Here is a 13,675-nt window from a genome sequence, read left to right on the forward strand (position 1 = left end):
CCCAATAACCTCAGACCATTTCTTAGAAGAGAGTCAACAGTTATAAATTCTAGCATGCAAATTGTCATGATTTTTGTAATCCACAGTTGCTGAAACAGATGTGGGACAGCAAAACACAGGCTTCCTAGAGAGGAGCTTGGTGCTCCATGCCTGTCAGTGTTCAAGAAGCATTTGGATAATGCTCTCAAAAATATGCCTTAACTTTTGGTTAGCCCTGAAGTGGTCAGCCAGTTGGATTACATGGTCTCTGTAGGTCCCGTCCAACTGAACTATTCTATTCTATGCTATGCTATGCTATGCTATGCTATGCTATGCTATGCTATTCTAAATGATATGGATAACTCAAAGCAGAGATTGTTTATCAATTACTAAATAAGGGACATAGAAGTGGCCACTCATTCACTGTCTTCTAGGATGAATTGTGCCTCAGTGAAGCACTTTATGGACATAGATGAAGAAAAAAAGGGTGTAAATACAAGATGTTTTCTTAAAATGGCATCAGTGGCAGGTGTCAAAGAAACTGATGCAAAGCCTGGGGGCTTCCTTTCCACAGACCTGTTTGTGTACACGTGCATGTCTGCACAGTGTGTGCTGACTTGTTTTAAAATAAACCACCTTCGCCACACAGGCATGAAGGAGGTGGAATAACGCTTCACCTTCAGCATTTGGCATATGTTCAGTGGATTTGGCTCCTAGTTTTGATTTTTGCTACAGAAACAGCACAGGAGTTGTGGAAGGTGATGTCAGGGAAGTATCAGGAAAATTATGTCAGGAAGCTGGAGGCAAGCAGAGATACGCCTGGGGCATCCAAAACATTTCCTGGATTTTTTTTTCCCATTAATTTTTCAGTAATTTTATTTACCAGTTTTGTCCCTCAAAGCCACCCTTGTGGTTTAAGTGGACAGGTTGTGCTTGCCAGCAACTGAGGCACAGGCCTGTCTCTGAGTGTGATCTGTGGTGTGGAGCAAAGGGTGTGACCGGCAAGTGAAGCTTTGTTAGAGTTAAGACCCAGGTTATTACTCTACTTGTCACATGAACAGCTCATTTTCATAGTCTTTAAGGGGATGGTTTTATTTTTTGTTTCTTTGCTGTTTGTAGTGTCTTGTTTTGTTTTGTTTTGTTTCCCATTAAGTTCTCTAGTCATTCCTAAGTAATTTGCCAAAAGCAGAACCATCACCAGGCAGAGAAGCCAAACCTGAGCCTTAAGGCTGACTCCTAAAATCAAATAAGTAATAGGTTTTCTGCTCTTCAGATTTTGACTGTCTTCTATGGTGCTGAGGGCTCATCCAGTCATATCTTGCAATCACTATCTTTAGTATACTTTGCGGACTCGAGCATACCCTCACACAACATGATTTCTCCTCAGACCACTTCTTCCTAGGCAAATGTTGACCCACTCCAGTTGTTTCTACAGTCGAGGAGGGGGGGGAGCAGTTATTAACCTGTGGAGGAACAGCCCCTTTCTGAGCTTTCCCAGCTGTATCTATGAGTGTCTGTATATGACCTCCATGAGAGGTTGTGTGCCCTAATTTAAAGCTTGGCTTCACAAAAAACAAACTGTCAGAAGAGCAGCAGTGAGTTGCCACCCCACACTATCCTGCCTTTCCCCTCTGTAAGAACAGTACAAGTTGCTCCCCTCCTGTAGCAAACCCATAGGTCCAGAGAAAAAGGCAGAGGGTCCCGGCACCTCACCTGATCGGGCTCTTATCCATAGGGAACAGAAGGCAAAGGCAGATGGGCAGAGAGAGGATTTCCCTGGCACAGCTGAAATATTCAGTAGGGCTGTATACGGTGGCACTGCCAGTGAACCCACCCACCCACCTGCATGTGGAAAAGGCGCTTTTTGTTTCCTTATTATCCCCCCCACCATTACTATGTACGACTGCCAACACCTGGAGACACACAAGTTTTGAAAGAAATGAATTGCTTATGAAGTCACTGGATTTGCCCATCCTAGATTTTACTTTATTTTATTCTCTAGGTATCCAGATGGAAGCAACATGTGTGGTGTACTTAAACTCCAAATTGGATTTCATCTTCAGGTTCAGAATTTCAACATGTGTAATTTAGCTTGGTACTAGAGGTTCATGCCTCAGAGCAGTGCATTTTGAGGTCACAGACAAAAAGCCAATCTCCAGCTACTTGTATTGAGCTGTATTTTGAACTCTCTGAAAGGAGTCAAAATGGAGAAGGCTTTACTTATTTTTATTAATGTGTCAGATTATCACAAGGTGAATTTCTCTCAAAAAAAAGCATTAAAAAAAAAAAAAAAAGCAAAAAGACCTTGAGGTGGTGCAGACAAATTCCTGCAAGCTGCTCTGTGCAAGTCACTCCTCACCCACCAGGAAGCGTACTGGTTGAACAGATACCAGCAAGTCACGTGAAATACTGCACTTCAGGTCTTTGGAAATTAATTTTATCTTAAATTTGGAAGCTTGGCTTAATTGCTCTAATTATATTTTCTCCTGAGAGCTGATGGATTACAACTTAAAATCTTCCCCCTGTATGTAATGAATCATACCAAGGCTTTCTCTTATTTATACCTGCTAAAAGTCTAGGAAATGAATTGTGATAGGCATTGAGGAAACATATAAGGAATTATGCTAAACCATTTGCTGCATGTCCTTCCTCCATTTATAGGTCTGTTCTCACATATGATGATAATGATGCCATTCTTCTGGAAATAATCGCAGAAACTCCATTTTAATTCTTTCTCTATGGGTATTCCATTCAAGAGAGAGCATATTTCAGACATGCAAGACATCTCCTGCTCCTCTTCACACTGCTCTATTAACATCCATTCTCATTTATTCATTTGTGAACAAAACTCTTTAGATGTGGAATTCATTACGGCCACCACACTTCTCAGTTCTAGTGATTTCATCGAATGTAATCATACATATGTCAGAGCTTTGATTTTACTGCTACTTGAATTTGCTACTGAATGGAAGCAGGGATTAGATGACATCCTAAAGTAGAATAAAGTTCATTTGTCACATTCAACTGCCAGACACCAGGCTATCTTGTCTTTCATATGGTTTCAGAAAACCACTTCGGCTCCAAGTCTCTGAGTAACCTTCCCTGTTAGGGTTATAATAAAAGCTTGTAATCAGTATTTATGATTTATATGGAAAGAAAGACAGTCCACTCTGAAAATTAAGTAGCAGAGTTATAGCTGTATTGTTTCTGTCATCTTAATTCCTCTTGAGGATTTTTTTTAATTAAGTCTGAGTTTCTAGTGGGGAGGGGGACTCACAAGGGCTGATTCCTCACCCCCATCTTCCCATCTCCTGTTCTAGTTTTGTCCTGAAATCTTTCTCACTGGCTTTTGTAGTTGGAACAATAGCTGAGTTAGGAACAAGTGCATCTCTGGTTCAGCCTTGAGGCTGAACTGCCAGCTGGGGACTGTCTGACTCACCCTCCATCCATTCCCAAAAGTGAGGTCCCTTGCCCGTGATGAATAGGCTCTTTTCTGCAGCCAGGGTTTGGGCTCTGGGTGAGAGGTGGACATTTGACTTTCTGTCCAACAGAGGGCCACAAAAATGATGGAGGGACCAGAGCATCCCTCCTATGAGGAGAGGCTGAGAGAGCTGGGAGCATTCAGCCTAGAGAGAAGGCTTGGAGGGGATCTCATTGATGTGTATAAATACCTGAAGGGAGGGCTGAAAGAGGATGGAGCCAGACTTTTTTCACTGGTGCCCAGTGCCAGGAGCAGAGGCAGTGGGCACAAAATGGAACACAGGAGGTTCTGTATGACCATCAGGCAGCACCTCTGTGCTGTGCGGGTGACAGAGCATGGGCACAGGCTGCCCAGAGAGGCTGTGGGGTCTCCTCCTTGGAGATCTCCAAAAGCTACCTGGACGTGGCCCTGGGAGGCCTGCTCTGGGTGTCCCTGCTGGAGCAGGGGTGGGACCAGGTGGCCTCCAGAGGGCCCTGCCAGCCTCACCAGTGCTGTGATCCTGTGATTTACGTTGGGAGAGGTTGCAGAAAGTCTGCAGTAAATTGCTCGGGCAGATGGAAATTGCCAAAGGGGAAAGACCCTCAGGATTTCAAGCATGAGTTGCAGCTGCCAAGAGGTGGTATGAGGTGCTGGAGAGTGCATAGCACCAAGTACAGTGAGCTTATTTAAAGAGGGAAGGAGCTGAGAATCGGGGTCTCCCATCTCTTCAGTGTCCTGAGCTCTGGAGAAGAGGATTTTGAAAGCTGTTAGCCCTGTAATTTGTTGGTCTGGATACTCACTTCTATAAATTACATTCTCTGAAATGCAGTTTCACCAAAAGGTGGATTCTTCTTTCAGATATGACAATCATTTCCTCTTAATTAATCTTGATAGTTTGTTCATCTTCCCGGAGCAGATCTTCACGAGGAGAAAGAAATGCACATTTCCTTCAGAAGCAAATTATGAACACACTAAATTGAAAAGCTGCAATGTTCTGTCACATTAACTCGGGTCCTACAACGCAGCAATCACACTTGATAAATGGTGACATTAAGAATAACATTAGAGAACACGTGCACGGGGTTGTGATGGCAACCAGGATATCTAACCACCCCGTGTTACATGCATTGCCCTCTTCATTTATGTCTTTGCGAATGATGGACTTATAGGAAAAAAAAATCTATATTTTTTCAATTTTTTTGTCACAGTTAACAAAACATGGGGATTATAACTGGACCTTCTGTTGAGCTATACCCCTGTAACTTTAGTGCTATGAAAAAATGTTTTATGCTATGTTAAATATGGAAGTATATAACACATTGTAGCATAATGTAAAAGGTAAATTATTATATAATACATATTTATTTATATAAATTATGTGGGCAGTGTATAATGCTGTATTCCTCCAGGAGTAGTTTTAGGAGGTGTCTGTCACTGCTATACCCAAGTGTTTACACTACTGTGAGCAGGAGGGTGACTTCCTATTTCAGACTGCAAGTGGCAGTGGGAATTATTGTCTTCTAGTTTTGACCTACCTTTCCCCATTTCTGAATTGCTGGTATTCAATGTTTTGTTTAAGCTAGCTGTTGGGATAAAGCTTGCTTATTAAAATCACAGACTTTATCTAAAAAAAAATACTGCTGTCAATGAATCTCGTAGTGGGTAGTGTTACTGTAGAGTCCTGGAGGTTTCTGACTCTAGCCCAAGCACAAAAGGACCTTTTGAGGACTATCATTCACTGTTCTTTCTTCTATATAGATCTCAAATCAAATGTATATTTCAAAATAAAATGTAAATTTCAGAAGAATATATGCCCAAAAAACTTGACGCCATATAAGCAGCCATTGTGTTAGCCCTACTACTTGTCCAGTTGATGTATCAGCCTTTGCTTTCCCTGTGCTCCTCAAGTCAGTTTGCTGGTTGTACCTCTGCTGCAAGCTCAGTAGGGCAGGAACTGTATTTGTGTTCCATATTTTTATGCAGCAGCTGAGACATAAGGGCTCTGGTTCATTACTCTGGCTCCTACAGTGTGAGCAAATTATAATAGTTTAAACACACTTCAGTTTATTTTTAGGCTGGAGAATAACGGTCTGGGTGAGCTGGAGACAGGAGAACAGGGCAGAGACACTTTGTGGTTGTATCTTTTGTTCTTCCTCAGGACTTTCAGGGCAAGCCAGGCAAAAAGGTGTAGCGGGTGATCACGGGCTAACACCCGTGTTAGGGTCCCGGCTTCAGCTAGACCTCACTTCTCTGGAGAAAGGGTTTGTACTGGGGGCAATCCTGGCAGCGAGGACATGCGACGTGATTTTGGCAGTGTAAACACGCACCTGCTTGTGTGGTGAAGCAGAGTTTAGCTGTAGCTGTTGTCCTACGAGAGGAAGCTGCCTCTGGGGAGCAGGATGCTGTCCCCCAGATTACTCATATTTCAATTTCTGTCTCCTTTCTCTATTTTTTTTTTTTTGCACAGAGTTAAATGTAAGAGAATCTGATGTAAGAGTGTGTGATGAATCGTCATGTAAATACGGGGGAGTGTGTAAGGAAGAGGGCGATGGCCTGAAATGTGCCTGTCAGTTCCAGGTAAGGACTGCTCACTTTGCCATTTGTCTTCCTGCTTTTTCAGGCATATTGAAGTATTTACACAGTCACTGCTTTAAAAAATTCACTTATCAAAGGCACGTATAATCTAACGGAATGCTCCTTCTTCTAGCTTTTAATTACATCTATTGAGAGAGCATGGGATTGAACTGGACAGGGCCACACTCAGGGAGCAGGTACTGAACACAGCTTCATGTTAGCTACCCATGCAGCTCTGTGGAGCCTAGTCTGCAGTCCTGAAGAAAGGAAAGCCACCAGGTGCCTGGTGCCCACAGTCCTTGCCACCAGCACAAGGGGAGATGGGGACAGCCAGGTGACCTCTGCCTTCCCACCTTGCTCTGTCCTGCCCTAAACCCGAGATGAGAAGGGAGGTGACCAGAGCAGAGCATCCAGGCACCGTCAGACATGCTAGGTGACACTTTACAGTTTAAATGTAACATATTACAGAGTACTTACTCTAATATATTGGAGTATTATATATAATAGTATTTGGAAAAGTCTTCCCCACTGTGCTGGTGGCTGAACATGCTGCATTAGACCCTGGAAGATCCAAAGGTAACTTGATTATTTTTCCTTCCATACTTCTTGCCTGGAGAGATGGTGAGCTTGGCGTGGCTCTCTGTAGCTCAGTCTGTTAGCCAAGTCAGAGCTGGATTATAGGCAGGGGATGCCTCCAGTCACACTCAAATTCCATTTCCTTCTTTCAGTAGTCAAAGGCTGTAGTACTTTTAATACCTGTGTGCTGAAAATAACATCAGCAACAACAACAATAAGAATAAAATTAAATTGTACCCAAAGAGGAAAAAAACTCCAATAGTATAAAAATGTACTCTGGCACTGAGTGGGCAGTGAAAAGCAGATAATAACAAAATCACCAGTGATCATAAAGTTTATTGAATGAAAATGAGTTTATTGAGTGAATTAGTCCCACTCAGGAAAACAAACAAACAAAATAGTGAAATTTGATTAAAAAGTCATATGAACTTTTAAAAACTAGTAAATAAGTTCAATTTGCTTTGTTTTTTGAGCCTTTAGTATACTCCTTTTGTAACAATAATGGCAAGCTTCCTCCCCCAGTCTCCACATTTTTAGAGAAAAGAGAATAAGCTTTGACTTTATAATTTATATCCAGGACAAACGTATCAAATATTATGAGACTCCTGGTAAAACTGCAAGAGTTAGCAGTGCTATCAACCAACCCTGGAGTGGGCTATCCTTTAGTGTTTTAAAAATAATTTTGTGTTCTGTTTCCAATAAATAATAAATCAAGGGGAACCAGAATAGAAGCAGGGTGTGTGTGATCTTATACTGGTTTTGGATCCTAGTGTTTCACAGCTGGCTTTTGATGTGGCGTCGTTCAGGTGCGTACCTATGCTGAGGGCATCCTGCAGCTTGTACTCCCTAAGAATAATGAGATCTGATTGCTTTTTAAGTGAATCAAAAAAAAATAGGAGAAGAGTTTTATTCATCAGCCTTCACTCTAGCTTTAACTTTTATTTATGATAAACAATAAAATCAAAGCCCAGTAATGATTTTAAAAAGGCGGGGAGAGCAGGGGGGAGAAACTCAGCCCTAGGCTAAGCAAAGGCTTCATTTACTTTCTGTGAGTAAATTTTATGACTTCCTAATATCTAGGTCACAAGGACAAAAAAAGGAACTGGTTCATGTGATAAGCTGAAATTTTTTCTTGAGGACCCCGTTTTTAAAACCAATGTTATTTTTATGCTAATCATAAGTTTACTTGTACTTCTTGGAAAATTTATCCTATACTTTAGGAAAAGTGCTTAAGTCTATCCAAGAGGAGAAGGTGCAGTATTTTTCAGACACAGCAGGTTGAATTCTTCCTGTAACATTCAACCCTGGTTATTCAGAAAAACTTAGCTCCACCAAAATATCCCAGGTAGCAAATAGCCAGCCCAAACTGTTATGTCCAAAGCTATCTGAGAGCCAGCTAATTTTTTATTTTTTATTTTTTATTTTTTTTGCTAACATTGCAAGGTTTTGAAAAGGAATGAAACAAATTTCTATACAATGGTTCAAGTAAATCCAAGCTGAAAGGAAGAGGTGGGGATCTACTCCTGTTCTCCCTAAGTAGCATTTTCTATTACCCACAACTGGAGAGAGAGCACTTGGATAAATGGACCACAGGTCTGGTTCAGTGAGGCATTTCTTACATTCTTAAAATTGCAGTTTTTAGAAAAACTGACTTTAGCAAGAGAGTTGCCTAATTAAACTCTCGGGTCCAGTGCTGGTCGGGCGAGGCTTCTCCTGTTGGAGGAGGACTGCCACTGGCTGTGAGGCTACATGCTTTGGCTCCCCTGGCTGCCCCACAGCAGGAAGTTTTGTGGAAGGCAGGGACACTGCTATTACACTTAGACTTATGCTGTCTTAACCTAAGGCAAAGGCTGGCACAAGCTGTCCCTCGGATTCAAGAAAATGCATAGAGACTTCAGTTCCTTTTCAGCTTCCCCACTCCTTCTTCCTCCTACTTACGTATTGCCATTCCTGGCTTGGCAGCATGTCTTAACTGTTTGGTCTTCCAAAACCTTAAATATTAATGAGTCATAGTTTTTCCTCCTAGAATCCCCTTTAGAAACAACCAGCTGCCAATTTTCAGCATTGTCATTGAAACACATGGCGTGGCATGGCAGCAAGAGCTCTGCAGGCCATGACCTCTCTGAACACCTTGTGGGCTTTCTCTGTCTTGCCAAGTATTCTAACCTAAAGTGAGATACTGAAGTTTGAATTCCCAGCAACAAATATACAGGTGAGAGTGCAGGAGAGGTGCTGAAGGATTCACTTGTGCTCTACTTGCAGTTGCCTTAATGATATCCTGACTTTCAGCAGACCTAGTCATGAAAAAGGATAACTCCCTTTTTATTTTAATTGTGGTGGGAAACAGCACATGTTCACCAAACTTTTGAAAAGGTCTATTGCTGCAACTTGTATGACAGTTTACAAGCTCAAATTAAAAAAAAAAAAAGATCAGTACCTGGCAAGTCTGTTATGCACCAAAGATGGTGCAGGGCCCTTTTTGGATCTCAGTAAGAACAGCTCAACAACAAATGGTTTAATAAGATAACTATTTTAATAAGACAGAATAAGAAAAAGAATATGGACAGCGAGTAAATCTTACATCTTAGCATCTTACAAATCACTAAAGAGTTAACAACCAGTAAAAAAAAAAAAAAAAAAAAGGAATCACTTTGCCTCTCATTTTCTACCCACAGGATAGAAACCTGTAGTGTTAAAATATGATGCAGTGACGTTAAGATTGAATAGTATCTGTAAGCTGTTGTCCTTCTGGAGCAGTTTAGCTTAACTATCCATTGTTATTTCTGTGCGAACTGTCTGCCACAGGTTGAACTACATAATACATCGGTTAAATCATACATCGGTTTAATCATACACTTCATACATTTCAGAAATTTGGTGGCTAGTCTGTATCTTTGTTCATTTTTTCTTGTTTGTTTGTTTGTTTTTGCCTTGGAGTTTTAAAGATGCAAAAGGTGTCTAGAATTAGAGTTACCACTGAAGCCCCAGTCAGGGTGACATGTCTTTATCCACACAGTAAAGTGGGGTTTGGATGCCCAGTTCAGCAGGGAGCGATGTAGTGCTCTAAGGCATTGGCAGACGAGCTGTTTCAGTATGTTTCCCAGCATTTCTATATGCATTATACATACAAGAAGTATATAATCCATCTTTCTTAGAATGAAAGAAAACAGTAAAATACATGCTGCTCCTGCCAAAGCCATTCCAAATGACAAATTTTCTTTTCTTCCTCTTTTTATAAAGTTTACTGATGCGACTGACTTTGAGCTCAAAATTTTGCAGTACAGCAATACAAAAATGTTATTATAGTTGTTGACCATGCAAAACAGACTTGTAATATTCATGAATTTAATAGTGATTGTTTTCCATCTCCCTTGAAAGATTGTTCTGAGCCCATAAAGACCAGAAAGGTTCCCCTTAAACTCTGTTCACTTCAAATATCCCTTTTTCCAGCTTCATCCCCCTGCGCCTAGTCATTGATTCTTGTGCTATATTAGAGAAGTTTTCTCCTTCCTCAGTGTCTTTCTCTTTCAAATGTTTCTAGATGCTTGTCATATTCTCTCTAACCATTACTGAGACCCACTGTGGTTATTTAGTTACTTTAATCTTTCCTACTGTATTTGTATATTCGGCCCATATGGAGCGGAACTATTATTTCAGCTACTGGAAAGAAATGTATACAGTGATGTAATCTTCCTTTAGTGAGCAGAAGTATAATTTACCACTAACCACTTTATATTTACACAACTATCTTACTATATTAACATGCAACTGAGATTACTCACATAGTTTTGTATGACTGAGTTACTATATAATTTGTCTTACAGTGTCACACAAACTATATTCCTGTTTGTGGATCAAATGGAGACACTTACCAAAACGAATGCTTCCTCAGGAGAGCTGCTTGTAAGCATCAGAAAGAGATAACAGTGGTATCAAGAGGACCTTGTTATTCTGGTATGTAAAGCATTCTGTGTCACTAATGAATGATGGTATATGGTCACCTCTTTATTTAGCTCTCCCTTAATTCTAGAGATTTTTATTTTCATGCTTTTTGCTGAGTGAAATGTGGGAACCACAAGTCCGCTTTAACAATAAAATTTAGTCATAGAGAAGAAAGCTGATATACCTTCTGATATGCTAACGGGTTAATAGATAAATGTTAGAAGTAGAAGTAATTTATCTGAGAAAAAAGTGTGTACTATTCTGATGTACAGATAGCAGAGCCTTGATATTCATTCAAAAGGTTTACAACAAAATTGAGCATAATCCACATTAGTCATGTCTTTAGAACTCATTTTTAAGATGTGCAGAATTAGTGTGACATCCAGTAAGTGACTCTGATCACCCTGACTGCCACTGGACCTTTATCCAAGCCATCATCTTTACTAATTTCACATTGGTTATAACATTAAAGATATGCATAAATCTTCGAAAATCATTGTACCTCACATTCCTATTGGACTGGCCTTTTCCATCTTTCCACACACTTAAAATACGGGGGACAGGTTTATATTGGTTCTTTTGGACACAGAAACCTTAGGTACCAGAAGTCTTCTGGACAGTTTTCAAAGCTGGTGAGAGCAAACAGATGGCTGGCTGTCCAGAATTAAATTAAATGACTCAGCAGCATCAACAGCTGCATTCTTTGCTACTTAAATAATACAGAAAACAAACAAACAAGCAAAAAACTTGTGGGGCATCCCTCATCTTTTGGTACACAGCAGTTACTAGCTTACATCTACATGGTTGCAAAAAAGTGTAATTACAGATCAGGTGCAGATCTAAGAGCTAGCTTGTTTAAATGCAGCATGGTTGTGTTTACACGAGCTGCTCTAATGCTTTTGACTACAGCATAGCCCTATACCAAGATATGGTTTTGTTTACTAAGGTTCAAAACAATCTATAGCTTTGATCCTATAACTAAACAAAACCTGCATTTTGTGCTCAGCTGAGCCATGTAATTCCAGCAGACTGCAGGCAGATGACTGAATTTTAACGTCTTTCTCAATCTCCCACCTGTAAATTATCTCCTGGAGACAGGGAAATAGGAAAAAAAATAAATCCATTATCATTTCGGAACTTTCATGTATTCCAGTAAAAATATACAAGAAGTATGTAGGTTTGAACTGAGGCTGAACTGCGTAACTTCTATTTTTTATTTCATGCCCAAATTATTTTAAAATACAGAACCAAAACATTAAAATTTCTGTCTCACACTGAAAAAATACTAGGAGAATGTTTGTGGAACAGAAAAAAAAAATAAAATTATTTTTCTATGCATTCTACCCAACTAAGAATGACATTTTGAAATGAAAAATTGATTCTTCCTAGCCTCAGGTTGCTGGCAGCTAATTACAACTTTACTCAGCTACTATGAGTTGTTTTTTTTTAAGCTTCCTCTCCTTTTCCTAATGTCCCACATCAAACCCAAGAAATGCAGCACAATTTTTAGCATTTGGTGTAATAGATCAAGATGTGATGAGACACAATTGACCGGAAAGTACTGACAATATTCCTGAAACTGAGGATGCCATTCAGGCTTCGTACTGTGCTTACGCTGGCCCAGTCAGTTGAGCTCCAGCAGAAGGGTACTGGATGCTCCCGGAGTGTCTGGCACGCTCTGATTGATCTGAGAGTATGGGATCATAAAAGCCATCCTCTGGAACCAGCCCATTCCCTACTGATGATAATAGGTCATTCTGGAGTCAATATATTTGTATTCTTGATCTGTAGCACGCACACACACACATACACATGATCTAATGCCTAAATGTAAAAAAAATCATTTATAGGGTCACATTAATTTTCACCTAGTGCCTTGGAATTTGCTGTGAAAATCCTTCTGTTTGGGGATGTCTTTGGGAGGCCAGTATAGGTTCACTAGTTTTCTATCACAGCCTCAGTTTTTTCAAAGCAAAGGATGCACACCAGACAATATGAAGGAATTCTTCCAGGGACAACATAAGGACTACTTAATTTTTAAGTATGTGGGAACTCTGAACCTCATACATGAATGAAATACTTCACGTTTGCTAGGGATTGCTACCTCCTGAAGCTGTAGCACTGGAATTGAATACACTGGATGATTTAGTCAGATGTATTTCTTGACAGGTAACACTGTGATTAATTTTTTACAGTCATGGGTGATTAAAGAGCATATTTATATATTTATTTCCTTTGTCCTAGTGCTGTCAGAGTTGCAAGATCCTAAAATAAGCAACATTAAAAAAAAAAAAAAAAAAACAGAGTAAATAATAGGTGCTTTAGGAATGAACAAAATACGAGTTTTGAAATTAAAAATTATGTTTTAGAGAAACGTAGGAGAGTGTATGACTGAAGCTTTGGGAATTGCATATAGAGATCTCAACATTTTCAAGGCCCATTTTTCTATGAAGGGACATTGTTTTTTCCAAATACCTGAGTTTACAGAGGTGTTTATATGCCTAACTATCCCTGGCAGAAGCTGTGGATGGTGAAGGCCTGTGCGTTTCAGTCAACACATGAAGTCTCACATAGCAGAATACAGAGATACTAGGAAAATGAGTAAAATGCGCCTTTACTGCTCTCTTTGCTTAATACTTTAATATACCTTAAAGAAGCCATCAATGAAATCAGTCTAAATAAAAATAATAAAATAAATAAATAAACAATAATAATAATAGAAAAAAACTAACTAACTTGCATTCACAAAGCAAAAATCACTGGCATCATCCAGTCCATGACTGAGTGGAGCCGAGCAGAGCTGAGAAGCAAGGTCCTTGTCCAAGATATTCCCTGGTGGCATTTCCCATCTTCCGTCACTTATCCTCCCTCTCTGTGGGCCTTCCCCCAGCTGGGGCTGGACAGGTGACCGTGGGATTATCATACAATCACAGAATCACAGAATCACAGAATGGCTTGGGTTGGAAGAGACCTCAAAGCCCATCCAGTTCTTACACCCCTGCCATGGACAGGGACACCTCCCACCAGACCAGGTTGCCCAAGGCCCCATCCAGCCTGGCCTTGAGCACCTCCAGGGGTGGGGCATCCACAGCTTCTCTGGGCAGCCTGTGCCACTGCCTCACCACCCTTTAGATATTAAGAAGA

At 40.4% G+C, this 13,675-nt stretch overlaps 1 protein-coding gene across 1 annotated transcript in view; it reads left to right on the plus strand.

Annotated features, from left to right (window-relative positions):
* TMEFF1 (transmembrane protein with EGF like and two follistatin like domains 1) overlaps window positions 1–13,675 on the plus strand; it is a 121,813-nt gene that overhangs the window by 62,106 nt on the left and 46,032 nt on the right. The window contains exons 2-3 of the mRNA XM_035550536.2: window positions 5,907–6,016; window positions 10,414–10,543. Of these exons, the coding sequence (XP_035406429.1) occupies window positions 5,907–6,016; window positions 10,414–10,543 (240 nt within the window). The remainder of the gene's footprint in view (window positions 1–5,906; window positions 6,017–10,413; window positions 10,544–13,675) is intronic.

The sequence above is a fragment of the Cygnus atratus genome, chromosome 2 (genome assembly GCF_013377495.2).
Source record: "Cygnus atratus isolate AKBS03 ecotype Queensland, Australia chromosome 2, CAtr_DNAZoo_HiC_assembly, whole genome shotgun sequence".
Taxonomy (NCBI): Eukaryota; Metazoa; Chordata; class Aves; order Anseriformes; family Anatidae; genus Cygnus; species Cygnus atratus.